Source organism: Cynocephalus volans, chromosome X, assembly GCF_027409185.1.
Source record: "Cynocephalus volans isolate mCynVol1 chromosome X, mCynVol1.pri, whole genome shotgun sequence".
Classification (NCBI taxonomy): Eukaryota; Metazoa; Chordata; class Mammalia; order Dermoptera; family Cynocephalidae; genus Cynocephalus; species Cynocephalus volans.
This window is the reverse complement of record NC_084478.1, coordinates 168,382,149-168,406,706: the sequence shown is the minus strand read 5'-3', so window position 1 is coordinate 168,406,706 and position 24,558 is coordinate 168,382,149. Positions and strand designations below refer to the sequence as shown.

General features: G+C 37.1%; 1 protein-coding gene across 1 annotated transcript in view; it reads right to left on the bottom strand.

The window, feature by feature from the left end:
• LOC134368549 (structural maintenance of chromosomes protein 1B-like) overlaps positions 1 to 24,558 on the bottom strand; it is a 76,136-nt gene that overhangs the window by 44,448 nt on the left and 7,130 nt on the right. Inside the window, exons 2-11 of the mRNA XM_063084983.1 lie at positions 19,810 to 19,998; positions 18,371 to 18,483; positions 18,079 to 18,282; positions 15,055 to 15,293; positions 12,893 to 13,151; positions 11,846 to 11,986; positions 9,295 to 9,377; positions 8,387 to 8,594; positions 5,191 to 5,376; positions 2,983 to 3,162 (exon numbers count right to left, since the gene is read on the bottom strand). Coding sequence (XP_062941053.1) covers positions 2,983 to 3,162; positions 5,191 to 5,376; positions 8,387 to 8,594; positions 9,295 to 9,377; positions 11,846 to 11,986; positions 12,893 to 13,151; positions 15,055 to 15,293; positions 18,079 to 18,282; positions 18,371 to 18,483; positions 19,810 to 19,998 — 1,802 coding nt within the window. The remainder of the gene's footprint in view (positions 1 to 2,982; positions 3,163 to 5,190; positions 5,377 to 8,386; positions 8,595 to 9,294; positions 9,378 to 11,845; positions 11,987 to 12,892; positions 13,152 to 15,054; positions 15,294 to 18,078; positions 18,283 to 18,370; positions 18,484 to 19,809; positions 19,999 to 24,558) is intronic.

Below are 24,558 nucleotides of genomic sequence, written 5' to 3'. Positions count from 1 at the left end.
TCTTTGTTTGGCTAGAACAGTATTATCAAGAATTGAGTTGAAGAATACAGAAGAGAGATCAAGATTTAGAAAAGAGAACAGGAATTTCATTTTAGACATGCTGATTATATAGCACTTGTGGGCTAGTATTTTACTTATTTATAACGTGCACCTTGGCTATTTTGTTAAAGAATTTAATTCTTATAGATTACAAAAAAATTAAACATGTTAATATTCAATCAGACAACTACAAATACTAATTAAAATAAATGTACGAAATTATACTAGGTGGAAAAAGAACAAAGTATAATTAATAATTTAGAATACTATAATGACTAAATTCTAATACTGTAACCACTAAATTCAATTAAATAAGAAAAAGATAAAATATTCAATACATGATATTGGGGCAAGTAATTAAACATTTAGGGGAAAAAAGCTAATACCCACATCTAACAAGGCACATCAAAATAAATTCCAGACAAGGGCTGGCCCATGGCTCACTTGGGAGAGTGTGGTGCTGATAACACCAAGGCCACGGTTTTGGATCCCTATATAGCGATAGCTGGTTAGCTCACTTGGGAGAGCGTGGTGCTGACAACACCAAGTCAAGGGTTAAGATCCCCTTACTGGTCATTTTTTTTAAAAAATTTAAAAATAAAAAGTAAATAAATAAATTCCAGACAGACTAAAATTAAAATATAAAATGAGACCATTGAAGAAAAGTAAACTTATGTAAATATATATTTAATCTCATAGTAAAGACCCAGTTATATATGTAAAAATAACACTTACAAATATAGTTGATTAGAAAATAACATATTAACATATATACTATAATACTCATTAGTAGTTCTCTATAGAGTATGGTTACCAGATATGGCAAATAAAAATACAGGATGCCCAGCTAAATTTGAATTTCAGATAAACAAATAATTTTTTTGCATAAATATGTCCAAATGTTTTACTTGGCAACTATCTTAGGGGATGAGTTGTGTTTTTTTCTTTTTGAGCTTCTGTTTTCCAAAGTTTTCTAAACTGAAAATTTATTAACTTGTATTTCTGATGTATAACACCCAAATTATAACAGAAAATAAAATCTATGGGAGCTTTCTTGTAGAGAAGAGAGAGAAAAATATCTAGAATTTTGAGCTAATAAGAATCTGCCAAAATAAACATAAGTTCTGGTGCCTACTCTCTCTTCCGAACTGTGATACATGGGCAAGTCAATTTTGCGTCTTTTAACAGGGTGTACAATGATTTTCTGAAGTTCTTTTTACTTTATTGCTGCAGTGGCTGATGCTGTTTTTACTGCAACTATTCACTATTGTACACCACATGCACTGACACAATGCTTTTATGTCATTTTGATTTGATGTAGTTATTATTTCCATTTAAAAAAATGGGGCTTGCCCCATCAAAAAACCAATGACAGTCTCCACAGAAATGGAAAAGACAATCTTACCTTTCATATGGAAAAACAAAAGACCCCAAATAACCAAAGCAATCCTGAGCAAAAAAAAAAAAAAAACAAAGCCGGAGACATAACCCTGCCAGACTTCAAATTATACTACAAAGCTGTTGTAACCAAAACAACATGGTACTGGTGTAAAAATAGACATTCAGACCAGTGGAGTAGAATAGAGAACCCAGAAATTACTCTTCAGGCTTATAGCCATCTGATATTAGAAAAAGGCAACAAAAATCTACATTGGGGAAATGATTGCCTCTTCAACAAGTGGTGCTGGGAAAACTGGATATCCACATGCAGAAGAATGAAACTAGATATGCATCTCTCACCATACACTAAAACCAACTCAAAATGGATTAAAGACCTAGGTAGAAGACCCAAAACTAAAAAAGTACTAAGGGAAAATATAGGTGAAATACTTCAGCAGTTAGGTCAGGGCACAGGCTTTATGAACATGAGCCCAAAAGCACAAGCAGCAAAAGAAAAAATAAACAAATGGGAATATATCAAACTGAAAAGTTTCTGCACAGCAAAAGAAACAACCAACAGAATGAAAAGACAACCTACGGAGTGGGAGAAAATTTTTGCCAACTATGCATCCGACAAGGGACTAATACCCAGAATATACATAGAACTCAAGCAATTATACAGTAAAAAAATAAATGACTCAATTAAAAAATGGGCAAAGGAGCTGAATAGACATTTTTCAAAGGAAGACAAACAAATAGCCAACAGATAACCACAGGAAATAGGTACTATCATCTCACCAATATTAGCTGAGAAAACTAAAATTAAAGGTTTAGAAACTTGCCTAAAGTCACATAATTACTAAGTAGCGTCACTGGTCTTATTTCAGAGCTTATGCCCTTAGCACTATGTTACACTTCATCACAAATGTAGTTAAAACCAAAAAAAAAGTGACCGAATTTGAGGAATTTAACATTGCTCAACTAAATACAAACTCTATTCAACTGAGAGTGAAACAATACTTATTTTTAAAACCAAAATTATTCCCTTGAGAGACATGTATTCAGTAATCTCATTTCAATTGCGCGTTCATTAAATTCAAATGTGTTAAACCTTGAATGTGTAAAAGGCAGTATCTCCATTCAGCTACGGAAGAATTAACCGAGAATGAAAATAAGCACTTAAAATCTTTTCTGGTATTCAAAAACACACGTACCATATAGGTACATGCAGAGAAAATCTGAGGTTCAGCAAATACATTTATTCCGTAGAAAGTAAATAATAATAAGAAGAAGAATAACTTCTTTAAGATATAATTACAATAAATCTATTTTCCAAAATAAAATTTATGATGTTAGGTCTGCTACAGAAGTTAATTTTTTAAAAACTCAACTGAATATTACGAAAACTAATGAAGCCATAACCACGTTAGGTCTCATGCTGGTTTGACTTATAATAGAGAACATACGAAAGCACATATATATATATTTGTTTGTGGAATATTAGTCTTATAAATACTGCTTCAGTTTATCCAAAAGTACAATCCAGTACAACCCATTTCTTACTTTCCGTCTTTCAGGTCCATCGAATGCAATATGCCTGGCTTCTTCCACAGTCTCACAGACAAGGCCATTTCCACACACAAATTGAATCACTTTCTTGATCTGAGGAAACTGAGTCCTTATGACATCAATCACCATTTTACAGCCTTTAATCTCCCTTAATCTTTCATTGATTGGCTTGACCTAAAAGGTTTAAAAAATACTTGATATATTAGATACACTAAAACTAAAACCAAATGATCATTACATTCTTTCTCACAAAACATATATAGGTGTGACAGCAAATGACAAATAGTGTGCACTTACATATAATAAAAGTTTGACAAGAACATTGTGAACTATATCCCACCATTGGCTCATGTAATATTAAAAATAAACCACGAAAAACCAGAAGACTTAATTTCAAGATTCAACTCTGTCACTAACTAGTTGGGACAAAACAATGCATGAGAAGTGCACTATGCTCTCAACAACATGACACCTAGCAGAAAATAATTTCCTTTTAGATATGTGTCAAAAGAGAGGTACAATACTACATAACTTAAAAAAACAATTTAGGATTAAATGATCAGGATAGGCTACAGACCTTCTTAGTCATGACCCTTAGGTTGGGTCCACAAAAAGATCAAAAAATATCTACAATGTATTAATGAAAACCTGCAAGTAAGTTATCTCACTTTTGTGTAACAAAGCAAAACAAAGCAAAAATGCTATGTATGACCACAATGTGTACACGTGTGCGTGTGTTATATACATACACACATACACATGAGGATATATACTTAGGAATACACACTTGCATAAATTGAGTGTACGGGAGCAATCTAAAGTAGTTACTATTAAGGAAATGGGCACTGAAAAGGGATAAGAATATTCCCTTTATATATTTGATATAGTTCAATATGCGATTTTTTTAAAAAGGAGTTTGCCTTAAAAAAATCTTAAGTTAGGAATAAGTAAAAGAGGATTTTAACAGGCAGATGAATTAGGGCTAAGAAGTTTTAGGAGGCAGAAGGTCTAAGCAATAGTGTATTAGTACAATGGGCAGCTGGCACTTGCTGAGCCCCTCCTCTGTGCAGGCACTGTGCCAGGTGGTTTCCCAGTAATGATTCCTTGCAATAATCCAATAAGGTAAGAATTAATTCTTCTACTTCATAGATGAAGAAACTGATGCCCAGAAAAATTATGAACAAATTAGTGAGAGCAAATTAGAAGTAGGGCTGAGATGTAAACTCAGGGCACTCCAACTCTAAGGCATGGGCTGTTAACCACTATGCAAACTGCCTGCAGTTCAGGGTCTTGACTGCCAGATCAAATAGAACATTATCTTTGGTAGGCAATAAAAAATCACAAAGGACATCAATTATGATATGATAGAGTTTCTGCTTCAGGAATTTAGACCCTGGATATGGGAACATATCTCAACACATACCTCAAGCCACAAAATTTAGCCTGCCCCACCAAGAGCTGACACACTGGACCAAATATTCGCAATAGAGACTGAGTTGACATTTCACCAACAGACCATACATCCTATTCATCTCCTATCCAAATGGTCTCTAACTTACGATGGTTCAAGGTATGATCGTTTGACTTTACGATGGTGTGAAAATGATATACATTCAGTAGAAACCGTACTTCAAATTTTGAATTTCAGTCTTTCCCTGGCCTAGTGGTGTGTGGTGTGGTGCTCTCTTGTGATGCTGGCAGGGGCAGCAAACCGCAGCTCTCAGCCAGCCACGTGATCAAGAGTAAACAGCCGACACCCTGCAGCGCACCCTGTTGCTAAGCTATGAGGTTCCGTAGGTTAGGTGCATTAAATGCATTGTCAACGGATGATATTCTCAACTCACGATGGGTTTACCGTGACATAAACCAATGGTCAATTTGAGGAGCGTTTGTATTTTGTTATAGAACAAAATACATTGCTGGATAGTATGCCGAGTGGTGTACTGCTAGAGCAATGACATCAGAGTCACCAAGATAGAATTATGACAAAACTAGATTAGGAAAAAAATGATGCGATATCAAGAAAGATAGCAGCTACTTGATATTATTCTTTGCCTGCCACTACATTAACACAGCCATGCAAATCAAGGGCTAATTGGCAACAATGTTTTTCAGTCACTACCATAGTTTTAGGCAATAAAGACATACTATAACAGACAAGATTTTATCACTACTAAACACCAAACATTACAAATTTCTTACCTCCAGGTAATCTAGAGCAAGGAATGTCTCAGGTTCAGCTCTTTCCTCCTTCAGAAATCGAATACAATCTTTTGCTACCTTTTCAGAGGCTACAACAATGGCAACGATGTACTGGCCAAGAAGCTTAGTAACAGCCAGCTGGTATTTCTTATGAATAGGATGACACAGGTCAACCAGTCTTCCAAACTTAGCAGGTTTCAAGAAAGGAGAGAAAAACAAATACATTAGTGAGGAACATATAGTTTATTGTTTTCTAATGTAACAAAGCAACATAGACAAAAAGTAATTTATGAAATTATAACATCCTAATTATTCACATGGACCTAAGTTTTACCTTATCAAAGTACTCAAATATTTTCTAAAACTATAGTAATTAAATAAAATTCATTCATTCCCTATTTATTGAACAAGAAACTATGAGGCACCTACTACGGGCAGGTACTGAGCTAGACACTGGATAAACATTACTGAATAAAACAGATACTCTCTGACCTCACAGAATTTTCAGTCTAGTAAGGAAGAAATACAATCAATAATCAAATGCATGTACAAAACAGATCTAGTCACTGTGACCAAAAAAAGAGTGCTCTGAGAGCATATAGAAGAGACCAGATTGGCCTAAAAAGTCAGGGAAGGCTTCACATGAAGAAGCGTTATTTGAGCTTCTTCAAATAGAAAGATATGAAAATAGTCCAGAATTAGACTGAAGTTCAAAAACTTTACTAGAAAATGTCTGAATGTAGCAAAAGTCTCTAGAATATCTGAAGATTTAATAGTATTTCTTTGGACTCTCTTCCATTTATTAGGTTCTACTTCAGGAACACAATTTCCCTATGATAGCTCACCATAGGTTTTCATATTTATTATCATTGCTCTAAGTGTTTAAATCTCTTTGTTTTTTTGTTTTCCATTAACCTGTGACTATCACAAGCCGTTCTTCTGGGTCAAGAATTTGATTTTCAGCTGTGCAGCTCATTCCTTGCTGTGTTAGCATTCCTTGCTACTTCTTATTAATTTATTTATTAGTCCATTTAATTTATTAATGAAATGCTAACTAATTATTATTCAGTAATAATGTTTGTTCTTAATTTGTTTTCTTAGCTCTGCGTTTTCCTTTTCATTTTATTGTTTTCCCTCATATTTGAACCTAGTTTTATGAATTCATGTTCTATAACTTTCTAGGCTGGACTCTAGGACCTCTAAATATTTTTAAATATTTTATTTATCTTTATTATTATGTATACTTATAGCTGTAGCTGCCATAGTGATTTTTTTATCTTGCTTGGGTTTAATGTGGGCATCTCTGTTTATTTTCATTTGCTGTAATAACATTTTCTTTTTTTTTTTAAGCCTACAATACCTGGTATATACAGGTGGTTTCCTATCCAAGTACTAACCAGGCCCAACCATGCTTACCTTCCGAGGTCAGACAAGATTGGGCGTGGTTAGGGCGGTTTGACTGTAGACAAACAACTTTTTCTTGATTACCTTTCCCAAAGAACTGAGAAGCCTAACTCCTTTGAGCAACAGTTGATGGAATAAGTACTTCCTATTCTATCCATGTTCCTTACCACCTCAGGGATTGGAGGGCAGGGTAAGTGAGAGCTCAGCTAAGGCTTTGTAAGATTACGCTTTGTTTGAATATCTGAGTTCTGCTCTTTCTTCTGACTTTTTAAATTAATATCCTATACCAAGGTTCTTCTACCTTGGGGGAGGAGGACAAATCCCATTGTGTAAAGAGAGCTTCAAAATGGCCTCTCAACTTAATGAGGAGCTGTAGAGTCTTCATTTTCATCACACAGCATTAGAGCGTCACATTTCCTGATTCACCAGTTTTTTAGTCTCCCTCCCTCAAGTCAGAAGGGCAAAAAAATATATATAAGTTTGCTTCTTGCTAGATTAAGGGTATACCAAGTGAGAATGCTTTTTTTTTTTTTTTTTTAAGATGATCGGTAAGGGGATCTTAACCCTGGAATTGGTGTTGTCAGCACCACACTCTCCCAATGAGCTAACCGGCCATCCCTATATGGGATGCGAACCCATGGCCTTGGTGTTGTCAGCAACACACTCTCCCAAGTGAACCATGGGCCGGCCCTAAAATATATGTTTTTCTTTAATAAGTTTTATTTTTATTTTTTGGCAGCTGGCGGGTACAGGGATCTAACCCTGTGACCTTGGTGTTACAAGGCTGTGCTCTAACCAACTGAGCTAACCGGCCAGGCCCAAGTGAGAATTCTTAGAAAATAGTCAACTTATCACTTTGGCTTATGCAGAGTTAAAAACAAGTAGTGCTATATTTCAATTTTTTTTTTTAATACTGGACTATCACCATTTTCTGAAGTTTATGACATTTTAGGTTGATTGGTTTTTGAACTGATATGTTAAAGTTTTTCTCATTTTGTTAGAAAGTGGGGAAAAAAGATTCTGTGACACAGGGTTACTCCTCCATCATTATCCAGATGTCAAAACCACATGTAAGAGTCAGAAAGCCAAAAAGGATACTGTAAAGAAGATGAAGATGGGTGGCCAGAGAGGTACAAGGAAAACCATGACAGTGTGGTACCATGGAGGCCAGTGGCAGGTGTTTCAAAATAGATCAAGAGGTTAACAGTATCAAATGCTGAAAACAGGCCATCATAACATGACTGCACAGTGTACAATGATGTTAGTGACAAGCAAGTCAGATGCCCCATCCCTGATACCAAAGGAAATAATGCAGTGAGGGTGACACCCCCCAAGTAATATTGTATTTTGGTTAATAAAATACATTAGCAATACTAGATGCATAGTTAGAGAATAAAAATATAAAAATGATGTCTGCTGAAAAAAATATTTTTTAAAAAAACCTGAAACAATGAAGAACATGAGGTTTGAGTCCATGTATCTGGGAGGCACAAACTCCTTCATGGCACCCATGTCCTTTGGGGATCCAGGCAATAACTCAGACTTTTTGGGTACAGTGTTCTTGTCTATGCTTTTCCCCATTAATTACTTATGTAGAGACACTACTGAAAGGAATTGACATTTTACCCTAATTATTTACTGTTATATTTTAAATATAAATTGTCAAGCACAAAACTTAAAGATTCCTGAAATAATTTTGCTTCCTAATAATGGTATATTTATAATTCCAAATAAGAATGTAGTTTTTCAAACAGGAAAGCTTAGCCTTGTTTTAATTGTTCATTCTAATTACCACAGAATCTGGGTAAAGTCTTTTAAGGCGATCCAGAATCTCTGCTCTCTTTTGCTGACGTCTTCCCTCTTGGTTATCAATTCCAGCATTCTGCAGTTCACTTCCAATGCGATCCAATTCTTCATTAACCTCAGACATCCTTGATTTTGTTTTTCCAATTTCATCCACTAGGGCTTCCTCTTGCTCTTTCTTCTCTTTCAAGCAATCCCTTCATAATAACAGCAACAAATTATATAGCAAAAAGAAAAACCGAAATTAAGGAATTACCAGATACAAAGCACTTATCTGACATTGCAAGGGAATGGAGTAGTGCTCTATTAATATTGAAAAGATAAAAAAATATAATACAATAAACCTAATATCAAATGAGGGCAAAAACAATTCTGATCGTTCTTTGTTGATCCAAAAGATATGTATTTCTGCGCACTGAAATATAACGATAGATCACTATAACCAGAGCAATCCTCATGAGCTTAATAATAAGGAAATGCCCATTAAAAAGAAACTCTTAGTGGCAGAATACTTGGGTTGTATGAGGAGTCTTCAAAAAGTTCATGGAAAGATTCGTAGTATCTTTTAATTCTATTTTTCCACGAACTTTCTGAGGTACCCTTGCATTAGCTTTCATGACATAACCCACTACTTTTATTAAAAGTATCAATGCCAAAAGAAAGTTAAAGTTTCACTACTGTTACACATTTATATTTTCAAAATTTAAAGATTACGTTTATTATGTAGTTAAGGATAATCTTTAACAATCTTCAATGAAATGAAAAGCAATGGAGGAAATAAAGAAAAAAACAGTGGAAGAGTGAGAACTTTATAACAGTGGGAGCATTCATTTGATGTGCAGAAATAACCAGGCACTTGAGAGATAAGAAAGCTGAGTGTCTTTTTACTCTACCTACATGCATGTCTTTGTATACTCCTCCAACTTCCCTATTCGTTTTTCATGATCTTCTATTTGCTCTTTTATTTGTTTTAGATTTCCCTGAAATAGGAAAGGAAACCTGAAATCAATTACAACAATTCCTAACAAATTAAATTACATGCCTAACACATACTATAACATTGTGAGCTGTTGTAAATTTGAAATACATCAAATATAACTATACAAAAATATTTATGAGAGCAAATTTTAATTTTGAAAAGGCAGTGTGGTATAGAGCTTTGAAGCTGCATAGATCAGGGTTCAAATCTTGACTCCACCATGTGCTGGACATTTAATCTCCAGCTATTTCATTCAGGTAGCTTCAAAGTCCAAGAAGATTATTTCCAATTCATTCAATAAATATTTATTCACTGGCTACCATGTGATAGGAACTAGAGATACGATAATGAACAGGACAGAGACCTTGCATTCAAGGAGTAAAGTCTGGTAGGAGAGAGACAAATAAGTAATTATAGTAGAGTGGTTTAATGTCAAAATCATATGGGAACTTTCAGGGCAACTTATAGGATTTTGGGGAAAGGACTTCACAAAAGACTTGCTCTATTCATTTTATCATTAAATCCCATATGTAGTAGCCTCCAATTAGTTTCATGTCTTTAACCTTTCCCACACTTAATTCATCCTGTGTACTTTAACAAGATTGATCTGTCTTACTCCATTACTAAATGATCTAAAACCAGGAGTGTATGAAAGTAAAAGCACAGTGCTTTTTCAGTATACCACCAAGAAAGAAAATACCAGTTTTCAGGTGGAAAAAGACAAGCTTATTCCAAGATAATTAACCTGTTTTACTCACTTATCACACAGTTTTACTGAACAAACCTGCACTACTCAAGGTGCCAGAGTTATAAAAATGAGCCAGACAGTTCTTTTGCTGTAGGAGCTCACGCATGTTGAAATTAGAGTCCCCATACTGAAGTTCTATTATGTCACGTAAGAATTCCATCCAGAGAGGGAAGAACAAGAGTCGTCAATGAGGAGAGTACCAAGCTCAGCCAGCCTGGAAGAGGCGCTTCTGCGCCTTTAATCTGGCCAGTCCCAGAGCCTGTGTCATGCTAGACGGTCATTACTTTAACATGCCAGGTGGGTCTGTTAGGGGACACCACCTAGGGGCCTGGGACAAATTTCAGACTTGGCTTAGGTGGAAGAGTAGGATTTACTGGAGAAAAATGTAAAAGACCAGGGTTAACAAGAGAAGAGAAGGCGTGGGTCCCATTTGCTCTCACCATCCCACAGGAGGTGTGTCAGGACCTGGGTGCTCTGAGGGACGCATAATGTGGGATAATCAGACTACACTGGTACTAGGCATTCTGGACTTGAGATGCTGCCTGATCATGCTAGTTGTCTGAGAAAATCAACTATTACTTAGCACCAGAGATCTTGGGACCTGTGGAAAGTGACAGAGCCTCCTATCTGTGAATGGAGTCATCGGTCCTGTGGAAACTCAGTTTGGGTACAGCTCTTCCCCATCTCTCTCCACCTGAGTATGTTATTTCCTTTTTATATTCAAAAGGCAACATCAATTCAACCAACACTCGACATCTACTGAGTGCAAGGTTTACAATGGACATGATTATGAATCCTGCCTTGAAGAAGCTTCCAATCTAGTAGAGCTGTACCAATCAATTGTAAATTCTGTGCAATCTGATAAAAGCCCTTAGACAGTTACAGATTAAGAACAATGGATACTTATATGAGGAAGAAATTATTTTCAGCTCTTTTTTGGAAGTGGGGTGGAGAGAAAATGAGGGCAAGGGAAGGCTTTGTGGTATAGGTAACTATATAACTTAACATTTGAAGATGAATAGGTTACTCCAGAAAGAAATTAACATGCACAAAGGCAAAAATGTGAAATATGTATTTTTAGAAATCAGTGTGTACTTTTATAATGTGATACAAATTATCCAATTATACAAATGTTTTAAAAATATTTCCTGCTCTGTTACTATCTTTGTTTTTCTCCTGGCACAAACCGCCATCTCTTCTACTCACAGGACTATCATATACAGCAACTTCCATATTTGTATTTTCATCTCCCAAATCGCAAACACTAAAATGAGATGGTGTACTATAAGGGTGAAGGAGATTCACTCTGAAGACAAAGTGTCTGGAATTAAATCCCAGTTCCTCCACTTATGACCTTAGCCAAGTTAGCTTAATCATTTTGTCCTTTGATCCCCTCATCTGTAAATTACAGTAATCCAACAAATATTTATTGACTATCAGCTGTGGAAAAGGAACTATTCTTGGTGCTTGGGATGCATCTGTGAATAAAACAAATATCCCTGCTCTCGTAGAGTTTACATTGTAGAGGAGGAAGGCAGACAAATATATTTTAAATATAAAAGATCACCTAAATAATACTAAGCAGCATATCAGGTAATACAGAAAATTTTTAATTGCTTATGTTTGATGTAAATCCATTTATATATTTAAATATTAGTACAAAAAGCGAATAAAATGTCACTGAGGATAATCCCAAATCATCACGGCACAAACTGAGGTACCTGAACTTCACCATGCCTCCCCTTTTCAAATGCCAGCCTGTCTTCCTCCACCTTCTGTTCCCACAGCAGGTTTTCCAGTTGTTGCGCCATTACAGCTACTTTCATTCTTACTTGATCCTTAAGTTCGTTATAATGATCCACCTGTAAAAATAGCATTGAAACATTGCTAACTCATTTAAAGAAACATGACGGGAAATTCTTTATATGATACGAGCAGATAATCTTATCAAAAGATTGTTTTATATGCATTGCATCATATTGGCCATCTTATACAGGTAAAATAATGTGAACATAATATAAAACCCTCTTTATTTAAAACCTTATATAGAGCAACAAGGTATTCAAAACAAATCCTATAATAACATTTCTGTCAGAAAATCTTAAAAGAGAAAGGGGAATCTAGAAAAAATGATATATTACTTTCTTACTTATATAGTCAATATTACTTTGGTACATATAGTGTGACATAAGATTATCATAAAATGAACAAAGAGATAAATGATAAAAATTTAGTTGAGAAAATATCCAAAACTCCCAGCTACGTATACTTGGATATCTACTCTTGATTTATTACAATTAAATCCCATATACTAAGTTGGATATTAATTTATCACTGAACATTTTAAGTCACCTTAAGTAACCGATTTCCCTCCTGTCAATTAAATGATGTCTCTTCAAAGCCGCGTATATCTGACCTTTAAGTTTTTATAATATCATGAGAGGAGAACAATAACTACCTTAAAAACAATAACTTAATTACCTAACTTCTATACTACAAAATGACATCATGTAACCTTGTTGAAGTAATTTCTAGGACTTTAACTAAGAAGTGTTATAATGCCATCTAATCTTATAAAAAATAGCTTAGTCTGAAGAATAAATTTAGATTCTGTGTATAGGCTGAAAAATTTAAATCCCCATAATTTACATTCTGAGGATACTCTCTTAAAGTATCAAACAGAGAGAACATCCTTTAAATGTTTTCTAATTGAAAGGAGAAGTGGAAACAATAGACAGAAAAGATTTGTCATATGTTGAATTTTTCACCCGACTGGCTTCCAGTTCTATGTCTCGAACTTTATGTATGATTTCTTCCTCAATCTGCTTTTCAAAACTTCTCCATGCACGATCTAAATCAACCAGCTCTGTCTCCAGGGCTCTTATGTCATCTTCCTCTTCAGAACATTGTTTTTCACTGTCCTTTATTGATTTCTTAGCAATATCTAATTTTTTGAGGTGGTGAGAAGTATTTTCTTTGGCTTTAATGTATTGAGGCCTCTTCTGAATTAAAAGTGCTTCAAGAGATCTAAAAAGAAAAAAAAGTTTGCTTTAAAGAAAATTATTTTTTTTAATATATAAAGGGAAGAAGTCCTTTTGATTAAATCACATTAAAAAATAAATTCTAAAAATTAACTTTCAGACTATAAGCAGATTAGTGGCTGCCAGAAGTTGGGCGAGGTCAGGTAGAGGGTTAAACAGATGAAGCATAGGGCACTTTTTAAGAGTGGTTAAACTACTCTGTATGATATTGTGATGACACATGACACTATGAATTTATCAAAACCTATGGAACTTGACAGCACCAAGGGTGAACCTTAATGTAAGCAAAATTTTTAAAAAATCACTTAGAGGGATCCTAGACGGAATAGAATGTGACAAAAGAATTACAAATGTTTAAACAACCATACTGAGGGGTTGTACTCCAGTTATAAAGTTGCTTCCTATGGAGGTATGGGTGAACAATTCTGATACTGCTATACATCATTACCGGACTAATGCAAATGGATGACAGATTGCGGAAGCCAGGTTTCTCACTGTTGAATTGGGAGGTTATAAATAAGCAAGAGAAGGCTAGAGTGATCCATGTGTTAATGGATTAAAATGGAGAGACAGTATGAACTCATGTTTAGTTCAATGAAGATACAGATGACGATGTATGGAAATATTTAGATATGTGTATTTACAAGAGTTACTCTACACACACATATTTCCCAGTTCTGTCAGCTGAGACGCCTAGAAACAAGGACATCCAGAAGCAAAGAGCACACCTAGCACCCAGATGTTTAGTTGCTAATATGAATAAAAGGACCAGAACTCCTTGAAGAAATTACTGACCCCTGAGCAAGCTCATATAGACTAGGGCAGGCCAATTCCAGGACTGGCCCCTATAAAATGAGCCTGGAACATCTTGTAGTGCCAAAAAAGTAAGGAATTGCTCCAAAACCAAAATCACTATGATGGGGACATGTCAAAGGCACATGGGAGCCAAATAAGAGTTCTCGATAATCTAAACTGCAGTATTCTCAGCAACAGAATAAGCAATGTAGTATTAGATTATAACCACAAATATCCACAAATCCATACTGATAGGAATAAATAATTGAATAAACAAATAAGAGACGAATCTCCCATGTAGACGAATTCTATATAAATTATGTAGATGCTCTGCCCTTGACAGGTAGAACGAACCTCCCCGTTCCTCAGGTTTGGGCTCTGCCTAGTGACTTCCTCCCAAAGACTATAGTATGAAAAGGCAGAAGATAAAAGAAGACCTTTGTAACGGAGAAACCTGACAAAGTCAGGTGATCCAGGTCAACATGAATAGCGATATCATGTTGATATTACATAACATAGAATATGATATATCCTGTATCATCTATAAGATGTTGACATTCTGATACCATATGTTGAGAATGGCATTTTCTTTCTGTGGTCTTCCTACCCAAAACTCACAACCCCAGTCTAATTATAAGAAAATTATCAGACAAATCCCAATTGAGGGACATTCTACAAAAAACCTGACCAATCGAACTCATCAAAAACAAGAAAAGGCTGAGAAAGGGTTATAGCTTCAAAGAGAAACTGAAGGAGACAGACAACTAAATATAATACAGTATTCCGGATTAGAATAAGGACATTAGGCAAAAACTCAGAAGATAGGAATAAAGTATGAACTTAAGTTAATAATAATGGCCCAATACTGCTTTATTAATTCTGACAAATATATCACACTAAGATGTTAATAACAGGAGAGACAGTGTAGGGAATATAGGAACTCTGTACTATCTTTATAATTTTTCTGTATATTTAAAAGTATTCCAAAGTAAAAAGCTTATTTCAAAAAGTCAACGTTCAAAGTGTCATTTATTTTTTATTTTCTGTCAATCTACATAAAACCCAACTATTACTACCTAATTTTAAAAACTCACTTTACTTCTTTTTCTGTCTGTTGTAGTTGTCTGGTTAGCATGCCACGTTCCTTTTTCTTGGCTTTAATTATGTTTGCATGATGAGAAAGAGACTGTTTTCTGACACTCAAATCCTTATTCACACGCTCTAACTCAGAATTCAGAAAACGAATTTTCTTCTCATTGTGATACAGTTGGAAAAGGTGTAGTTGTATCTTGTTTAATTTCAGTTCTTCACGGAGACTCTGGTAACGCTCTGCCTATAAAACAGTACAATTCAACAGTAGTAAAAAGTGAGGATATTTAAGCTGACCTTTCATAAACCCAACGACTGTACCAATAAATGATCTCTAACGAATTTTCATTTATGTCACTAAGAAACACTATTCTTGCCAAAAGTAGCATTATTTAGGGAAGGTTGCTGAATACACTTCTAAATTAAACCAGGAAACCATTAATTTTGTATTCATGCACTCAGTGGTGTGCTGGTAAGAACAATGGAGTGGCACCCCTAACCCGGCTCCTAATCCCATTTCTGTCTTGAGGAGTTTGGCAAGTCCATTAACATTTCTAGCATCAGCCTCCTCATTTGTAAACTGAAGGAAGAGCATCATGTAACTTGTACGGTCCCTAGCAACTTTAAATTCAAGGATTCCAGGTAAAATTCCTGCTACAGGAAGTGATTTTCCTACTGATGGAACTAATAGGACTATTATAGTTCTTAATTATAGGTAAAGAGGAAGAATTTCCTTAACACTGATGCTATTAATAAAGAAATAAAGGAATGAAGTCTATCAAGAGGAGAGCTCCTAACCAATGAAGAATTTCAAGTAACAACTAAATGGTCATCCTCCAGGATGTTGTAAAAAATTAGGAAGTTGGCCTATTCTAATTGTCCTTATCATGTTTCAACTTCTGTAATTTTATAAGTTATTTCACTACACTGTGACTACTGCAGTCTTTCACTGCTGCCACCCCTTTTTACTGACAAAACGAAGGACACGTATACACATGAAAAAATATGAAGAAACAGAGATTTTCCACACTGTAGTGGACTGCATTGTGTCCCCCCAAATCTCACTGAAGCTTGAACTGTATTCCTCAACTTTTATATATTAGAAACTTAGCCCCACTGTGACTGGTAAGAGGGTGGGAAATCGTATTATGGTAATTGAAAGGTAGAGCCTTGAAGAGGTGATTGGATTGTAGGACCAGTGCAGTGGTAAAAACGGTGGTGAGGGGTGTGGTTCTGAGGGCTTTAAAAGAAGAGGAGAGTCTGTCTCTCTCTCTGCATTCTCTTGCTTCCTCTCACCATGTGATCTGCTTGTCCCCACCAGCTGCCTGTTGCTGTCCACCATGAGTAGAAGCAGCCTGAGGCCTACACCAAATGCAGCTGTCCCAGAATCATAAGCAAATAAACCTCTGCTCTTTATAAATTACCCAGTCTCAGGTATTGTTATAGCAACAAACACAAAACGGACTAATACAACCACTAATAAGAAACATATCCACTTCTCATTTATTTCCTTAAATATTTATTGAGTATCTACTATGTGCTAGGCCCTGTTCTATGTGCTGCTGGGAGTATAGTGAAGAACTAGACAGACTGTCCGTGCTCTTGTAAAGCTTATATTCCAGTTATTTGAATAGGGCGGGGTGGAGGAAGAAGAATCAGAGAATAAACAAACAAACACATAATAAGCAAGATCATTTTGTACAGCAATATATTTTACAAAAGAAACAATACAGGGTGATGTCCAAGAGGGGATGCTAATTTAGATTGGGGCAGGGGGTGGGGACGGTGGACAGCAAATGCCTGCTTGAGAAAAGAAAATGGCTTTTTTATAAAGACTTGTATGAGAGTACCAGCCATGCAAAAAACAAGCATAAAGTTATCTAGGCAGAGGAAGTAGCAAAAGCTCCAGGATAAAAGGGAGCTTAGTGTATTCAACATATAACAAAGGTAACAGGGTAGCAAAATAGAGGAAGTTAAGTTTTGAGAGGTGAACACGGACCAGATCAGTAGGCAGGAAAGGAGACTAGATTCTCAGAGCAGTGGGAAGCACTACACTGGAAGGTTTTATTCAACGGAAAGACAGGATGATTTGCATTTGAAAAAGATCACTCTAAATGCAAGCGATTACCAACCATAGACAAGGCACACTATTCAGGACCTCAAAAAGTTCATGGAAAAAGGGAGATAAAAAATAATACAAATCTTTCCACTAACTTCATGACCCCTCATACTAGGCATTGTGAAGGGCACCGAGAAATACCACAGCATTTTAGGGGTCCCCAAAACCCTTTTAGAGAGTCCCTGATGACAAAACTATTTTCTTAATAATACTAAGACATCAGTTTCCTTTTTCAGTGTGTTGACATTTGCACTGATGGTGTAAAAACCAATGGTGGCTAAAACTGCTAGGCCTTAGCACAAAAAGATTTAATGCTAAGTATTTATGAGAAGTTAGCTGTCTTCTATTAAGCCAGACATTAAGGAGACCATATAAATGCAAAATAATGTTGCTCTTCTAATTAATTTGTTTGGAAAATGTAGTTATTTTTCATAACAATGTTATTTATGTTAACATGTAATGAGTTTATTATTGGTATTTTTTACATGGACCATTACATCTAATTTTAAAATTTCTAGTTTTGATTTCAAATACAATAAGGATTGGGAAATAAAATCCATGTGTCCAAAAACTCTTTGTGGTCCTCAATAGTTTTTAAGTGTGTAAGGGGGTCAAGATCCAGAAGTTCCAGAGCCTCTGCTACATAAGATATAAACCTATCAAGCGTGTTTTTAGTCGAGAAAATCAGACATTTTTGTAGTTCAGGCTGACCTGCCTATTTGGGATTAAGAACCCAAATACCCAAATAGTGAAAGAGATATCCAAAAGTTTATCTTTACTGAATATTGGGCTTTATTTTTCTTATATTTTTAAGGAAATCTTCTTAGTAATTCCAAGCCAATACCTAGCAATTCTAATAGAAAGTTTTTGTATCTAACACTTACTTGGTTACATCTTCATGACACCTTACCTCTTCTTTCTCTAATTTTGCTTGTTTGCACTCTGCAGCTAAGTTTTTTTTCTTATTAAAATTAAACTGTGCATCCTCTTCAGCTTTTTGTAACTTTCTTTTCTTTTCCTCATATTCTCGTATCAGTTCTCCTGAGCCGCTGATTTCCTCAAAAAACTGGGTTCTTTCTTTGGGTTTTTTCATGGCAATCGACTCTACAGTTCCCTTTTTAAAAAGTAAAGCACACGAACATATAAAATATAGTGATGTATTTTCAGAACTATGAATCCAGTGAACTTCTACAGCTACTTACCTGAAAAACTAGGCAGTTTCGTGCTTTGGCAATTATGCCTATCTTCTCCAACTCTGCTGTGTAAGCAGAACGACTCACGGGATTATCATCAAAATGAAATTCTGAGCATCCCCCTAATATTAAAGGATAAATATAAATAGGAAACATAAATATCAGACATATCTCCACAACCAATGAAGTTTAATAAAATTATTTTTGTTATTAAAATGGCCAGGCATGCAATAATATAATCATATACATGTTAATAATTGCATTTAATCAGCCAACAAATATTGAGTGTGTATTAGGAGGGTACTTCAGAAAGTTCATGGAAAAATAGAATTGAAAGATAACACAAATCTTTCTATAAACTTTTTGCAGGACCCTCGTATATGCCAAGGACTATTCTACAGCAGTGAACAAAACAGATAAATGTTTCTGATCTCAAGGAGCTTATATCCTAGTCAGAAAGACAAACAAAAATAAGATATGCAAGAAAAATAAATAGTATGTGAGAAAGTCGTAAGTGCTAAGGAGTAAAAATGAGCTGGGAAGGTAGAATGGAAGTTTCTGTGTAGGGGGAATAGGCTTTGCAATTTTAAATAGGGTGGACAAAGTAATCCTTACTGAGATGGTAATGTTTGAGTTAAAAAATCTAAACAAGTGAGAAAACTAGCCAATGAATATATCTGGGGGATAAAGTGGTGAGATATTTAAATTACACATTAAGGTACAAGTGTACAATAAGTACTTCTAAAATCATCTATGATTGAATTTGGGGAGGTTAATAAGACAGCATTTATACATTAGAAATATTCTGGTGGACACTGAATATTAACAACAAAACAAAAACAAAAACACCTATTTATAGAGGCTCTGTGAAATCCTAGCACAGGATAAAAAAAAAAAAAAAAACATAAGCAACGCTCAATCTTGTTTATTCCGACAACACAGGGAATTCATGAATAAATCACAAAATACAAATTCAAACATTTCACTCAAGTTGCTTTTCTAGGTAAGAAAAACTGTCTATACAAGCCAAAAGTATGCATGTAATTAGTTCATCATATGAAAACCAGATAAACATTAAGAACCTCACGAAGAACTTTTATAACTTCTCTGTCTTTAAAGTAGGCTCCTTATATCTTAACCAAATATCCAGATATCAAAATGCTATTTGACAGGAGGGGGATTTGAACAAATACCAGGGTACGTCAAAAAGTTTGTAGAAAGATTTTGAAGTACCCTCGTTATGTCTGCTTAAGGAAGAGTCTTAGTGGAGAATCAAATAGGTTCTGTTACTTGCCTCTGAGATTTTCTATTGAAGAGGAAAAAAAAATACCTTCTAGTTCACTATGCCAGTAGAATAACAATAATCACCCTTCAAAGAAGGTAAAAACAGGCAATCTGACTTAATCTTAAAAAATCAAATAACATAAGCAAAAATCTACAGAAAATACCTCGGATAATCCTTGAAAATGTTTTCTCCTCTCCGCTTTCCTCCACATACACAATTTTTACACTTGCAGAAGAAGAAACAGGTTTTCCAATATGTGCTCCATGAATAAGTTCTTGAATATTTTTCACTCTTAAATTAGCTGTTTTCACTCCCATTACGAAACTAAGTGCATCCATTACATTAGATTTTCCTTGGGAAGGAAAGAGAGAAAAATTCATTCATTCTTAAATATAATAAGCCTTGACCAGAGCTGAAGAAATCAGGACATGACTGGAAATGAAATACAGCCCATACACATGTCTAAATAGTTCTGTCTTGTCAATGTTCAAAATGCATGTGACTGAAAATTTTTACTTAGAGTACTTGTTTCTCCTATGCAGCTATGGTAGGTAGCTAAATTAAGAAGTCTATATTTAAGGATCTAAATCCCAGCTCTTTTCATTATTAGCTATTACACCACAGATGATCATTTAATGCCTCTGAATTTTCAGTTATCCTTATTTTATAAATATGGAAACTATCACCTAAAGCATCAGTGCAGCACTAAGCCCTCTCATACTGAAAAAAAAAAATAATAATAATAAGGCTAACTAAACCCAGGTTCTTCCCAACGGTTAAACTAAGGTTGCTAGAATATTTATCATTGGTATGAGATGGTGCTACGAAAAGTTATACAGCAGGCCTGAGACTGCTATCCTTTGAAAGTCCTACTTACAATGCTGGCTGGCAACTGAAGACTGGGATTTGGATTTGGGGAGAGTTTCTACCATCTCCTGATCAGAATGGCTCATGGTGCCTAAAATGTTTGTGCAAACAATGTGATTTATGGTAACACCTGCGTTCTTTCTAGGAGTCTGGAATTTTGGTATGTGCTAGGCAGAGAGGACCTGTGTGACCATCTCCCTATCAAAACTGAGGCTTTAGTGAGGTTCCATTGTAGGAAACATTTCACACCTGTAAACTTGTTACTGGATGACTTGAGTACTACATGACTTCAGTGGATGAGGACTCAGAATCCTGCACCTGGTTTCCTCAGACTTTGCCCCACGTGCCTTTTCCCTTTGCTGCGTTTGCTTTGTATCTTTTCACTGTAATAAACAGTCCTGAGTATAACAATGTGCTGAATCCTGTTAGTTCTCCCAGCCAATCACTGAACCCGGGGGTAGTCTTGGGGATTCCCCACCCCAACGGTAAATTTGTTATCCAACCATGAGCCCATAATTTCCTCTAAGACAATTCCCAAGGTGCAATATTCATGAAGCTATTACCATCTCTATTTATTTATTTTTTCTTTCTCACATTCCTTCCCGCACATCCACAAACAATTTAAAATTTCAGCGCCAGAAGGAGGAAAGTAACATAAACAAAGAGAAAGGTATATCGTCAGCCACTAGAAATATGGCTTAGTTTTAGAGATTAAGGATCTTTCCAAAAAGAACAAGTAGTTAGCATGCTGCAAATTTATTTAGCTAAGTCTCAGTTAACCAATAGGTATAAAATGTGGCTTTTGGGGAGCTGTTGTAAGACAGTGCATGTATGGACAAAATGAACATTCATGGAATTGAATTACTAAGTCTGACAGTAACAGAGCTAAAAAGAAACTTTTTGCTCAATCCTTATTTAAATTCTGCCTCAAATACTTCCCCACCCAAATTCACTCATTCAATTAATATGGTCCGTGACTAATGAAGGTGATATTCTGTCAAGAGTCAGAGAGTAGGGCCGAGCCCGTGGCGCACTTGGTAGAGTGCTGCGCTGGGAGTGCGGCGATGCTCCCGCCGCGGGTTCGGATCCTATATAGGACTGACCAGTGCACTCACTGGCTGAGTGCCGGTCACGAAAAAACGACAAAAAAAAAAAAAAAAAAAAGAGTCAGAGAGTAAACAGAAAAGACAATTTACATGTTGTAATAGGTATAAGGAGATAAACTGTTTGATGAACTAGGGAGTAAGAGAGGCAACTTCAGATAGGATGGACAGAAAACATTTATGAAGTGCCTACCTGCAGCTAGTGTTAGCTTAACAATCATGTCGAAAAAATGAGCCAATCAAGTTAGGTTTTATAATCATCAGATTGGGGACTTCTACTGTAAATAATTTAGAACCAACCTCGGGAAAATGATTCTGAAAGAGTTATCTCTTAGGCTATCATCACTTGATAAAGACGGATCAAGTATTCAAAGATATAAAAATTATACTATTATTCTCTAAGTCCCTTTTCATTTCAATTCTACATAACTGTCCCATTCTTCTGCTTCTTTACCACCCTTCTACTAGTTCAAATCCTCCTTACTTTTAAGAAATTCCTTATCTGCACTCTTCAACTTTCAATCTCTTGTCCCCTCAAATTCATTCATTTATTCTGCAAACATTTTCTGAACACCTGTTTTTCAGGTACTTTGCTAAGTACTGGGCTAAAAACACAAACGTGGGGAGATCCAATCAAGATGGCAGAATAGACAGTCTGCAGCGTCACTCTCTCCCACCAATCAACTAAATTTACACCTATAAAAATGTAATATCAGCCAAGGTGAAGCAGCTGGAGCTCAGGGGAAGAGGAGGAGAAACCTACGGAGTTCATGAAGGCAGGAGAAACTATGAGGAGAGAAAGAAAAAGCTTCTCTGAGCATTTCTGACCGTGGCTGCTATAAGGCCAGAGCTGCTGAGCGCATGGAGAAGGAGCCGGCAGAAGCCGCAGCTGTGCCCTTCAGATGGAGTTACTTGGAGGCAGCAAGAGAGAAGAGGGCCTTGGCGGCCCCCAGGACAGCAAGACCCCTAATAGGGATCACGTGGACCCACGCAGGAGCGAGGAGTCAGAACAAATGTAAAAAGGGAGCCACTCAGAGGCCGGTGAGTCATCGCAAGGGACTGGGGCAGGGCCTATCCTATGGGAAGTGTTTAGAGCATGGGGGTGGGGGAGGCGGGCTCACTAGGGGAACACTGGGACAGCAAGTACAGCTGATCTGCCCCCCAATCAGCACAGGACAACTCAGAGGAGACTGGTCAGGAATGCAGAATTGCATGGGGTGCAGCTTGATGAACAATCTCAGGCCCAGATCAGAGATTCTACAGAACACAGATCTACCAGGTCTCTGGAGAGCCGGAAGTAACTATAAAGTCAACCATTATAACCTGTGCTGCACAAAAAGCCTTCCCTAGGGAAACAGCAGCAAAGTAGCAATTTAAGCAACCACACAGCTCAAGTACTGGTTCCCACAGGATGTTCCCCTGTGTTAGAAGCAAAGGACAAAAAAATTAATTCCGGGCCAGACACACCACCAGCACCTTGGGGCCTGCCTGGGAACTGGAAGCTTGGTTCTGGGGACCGGACCCCACTCCCACTGCCAAGCAAACCGCACCAGTGCTTCAGGGTCAGCCTGGGGACCTGAAGCATGGAGAAGGGGACTGGTCCGCTTTCCCACAACCAGGCACACCATGCCAGCACCTTGGGACCCGCCCAGGGACCCGAGGCAAGAAGAAGGGGACCGGACCTCTCTGCCACAACCAGGCACACTGAGCCAGCACCTTGGGGCTCACCCAGGGACCGAGGGTATGGAGTTGGAGACCAGACCACCCTCTCACAACCAGGCACAATGTGCCAGCACCTCAGAGCCTACCCAGGGATCCAGGGCATGGAGAAGGGGATCGGACCTCTCTCCCACAATCAGGCACACCATGCCAGCACCTTGGGACCTGCCTGGGGACCTGAGCAAGGAGAAGGGGAACGGACCTCTCTCCCACAACCAGGTACACTGCGCCAGAGCTTTAGGGCCTGCCTGGGGACCTGAGGCATGGAGAAGGGGACTGGACATCTCTCCCACAACCAGGGAAACCAAGCCAGTGCCTTGGGGCCCGCTCACAGTCCCATGGAATGGAGAAGGGGACCAGACCCTCCTCCCACAACCAGGCACACTGCACCAGTACCTCGGGGCCCACCCAGGGACCTGGGACATGGAGAAGGGGACTGGACCCCTCTCCCACAACCAGGTACATGGCGCCAGCACCTTGGGGCCTGCCCAGGGACCAGAGGCATGGAGAAGGGGACCAAACACACCCCACAACCAGGCATACCGCCAGTGACAAGGAGCATGCCAAAAACAGCACCTCCACGTGTGTGGCCCACCACAGCCACCATAATAACCATGGTTGCTGCAAAAGCAGCTAGACGCCACAGCCACCACGCAGATGGTCTGCCAACCACTGGAGTGCATTCAAACAAGAAGAGTCACCAGCAGAGAAAAAGAAAAGAAGAGGATGTCTCTTTCCACAAAACCCATTTCAGAGTGACAGAAGAAGCATCTGCTCTATGATAATATTGGGGGACCTGATCACATCTCTCAGCATTGGACAGATCATCTAGGCAACAAGTTAACAGAGTAACCATTATTCTTACAGAAGGAGAGAAGAAATCTAGGGCAATGAGAGGGGGGAGGGGATGGGGGAAGGGGAGAGGTTGGACAAGGGGCATAAAGAATAATTACAATTTGTAACAATATATATAATAGTAATAGTGATTTAATCGACATATCTCAATGTTCAACCCCAAAAACATGTATAATCCATTTTGATTCAATAAATAAAATAAATTTTAAAAAATACAAACATGTAGATTTTCACTGTTAAACAAAATTTATGGGAGGCCATATTTTGGCATAGCCTCCAGCACTAGGCCCCAGCAGAACAGACCAAATCAAAACAGAGTCACTCACAGAAGTACCACATAATCACACAGAAACTTTAAGGAAGCAGGC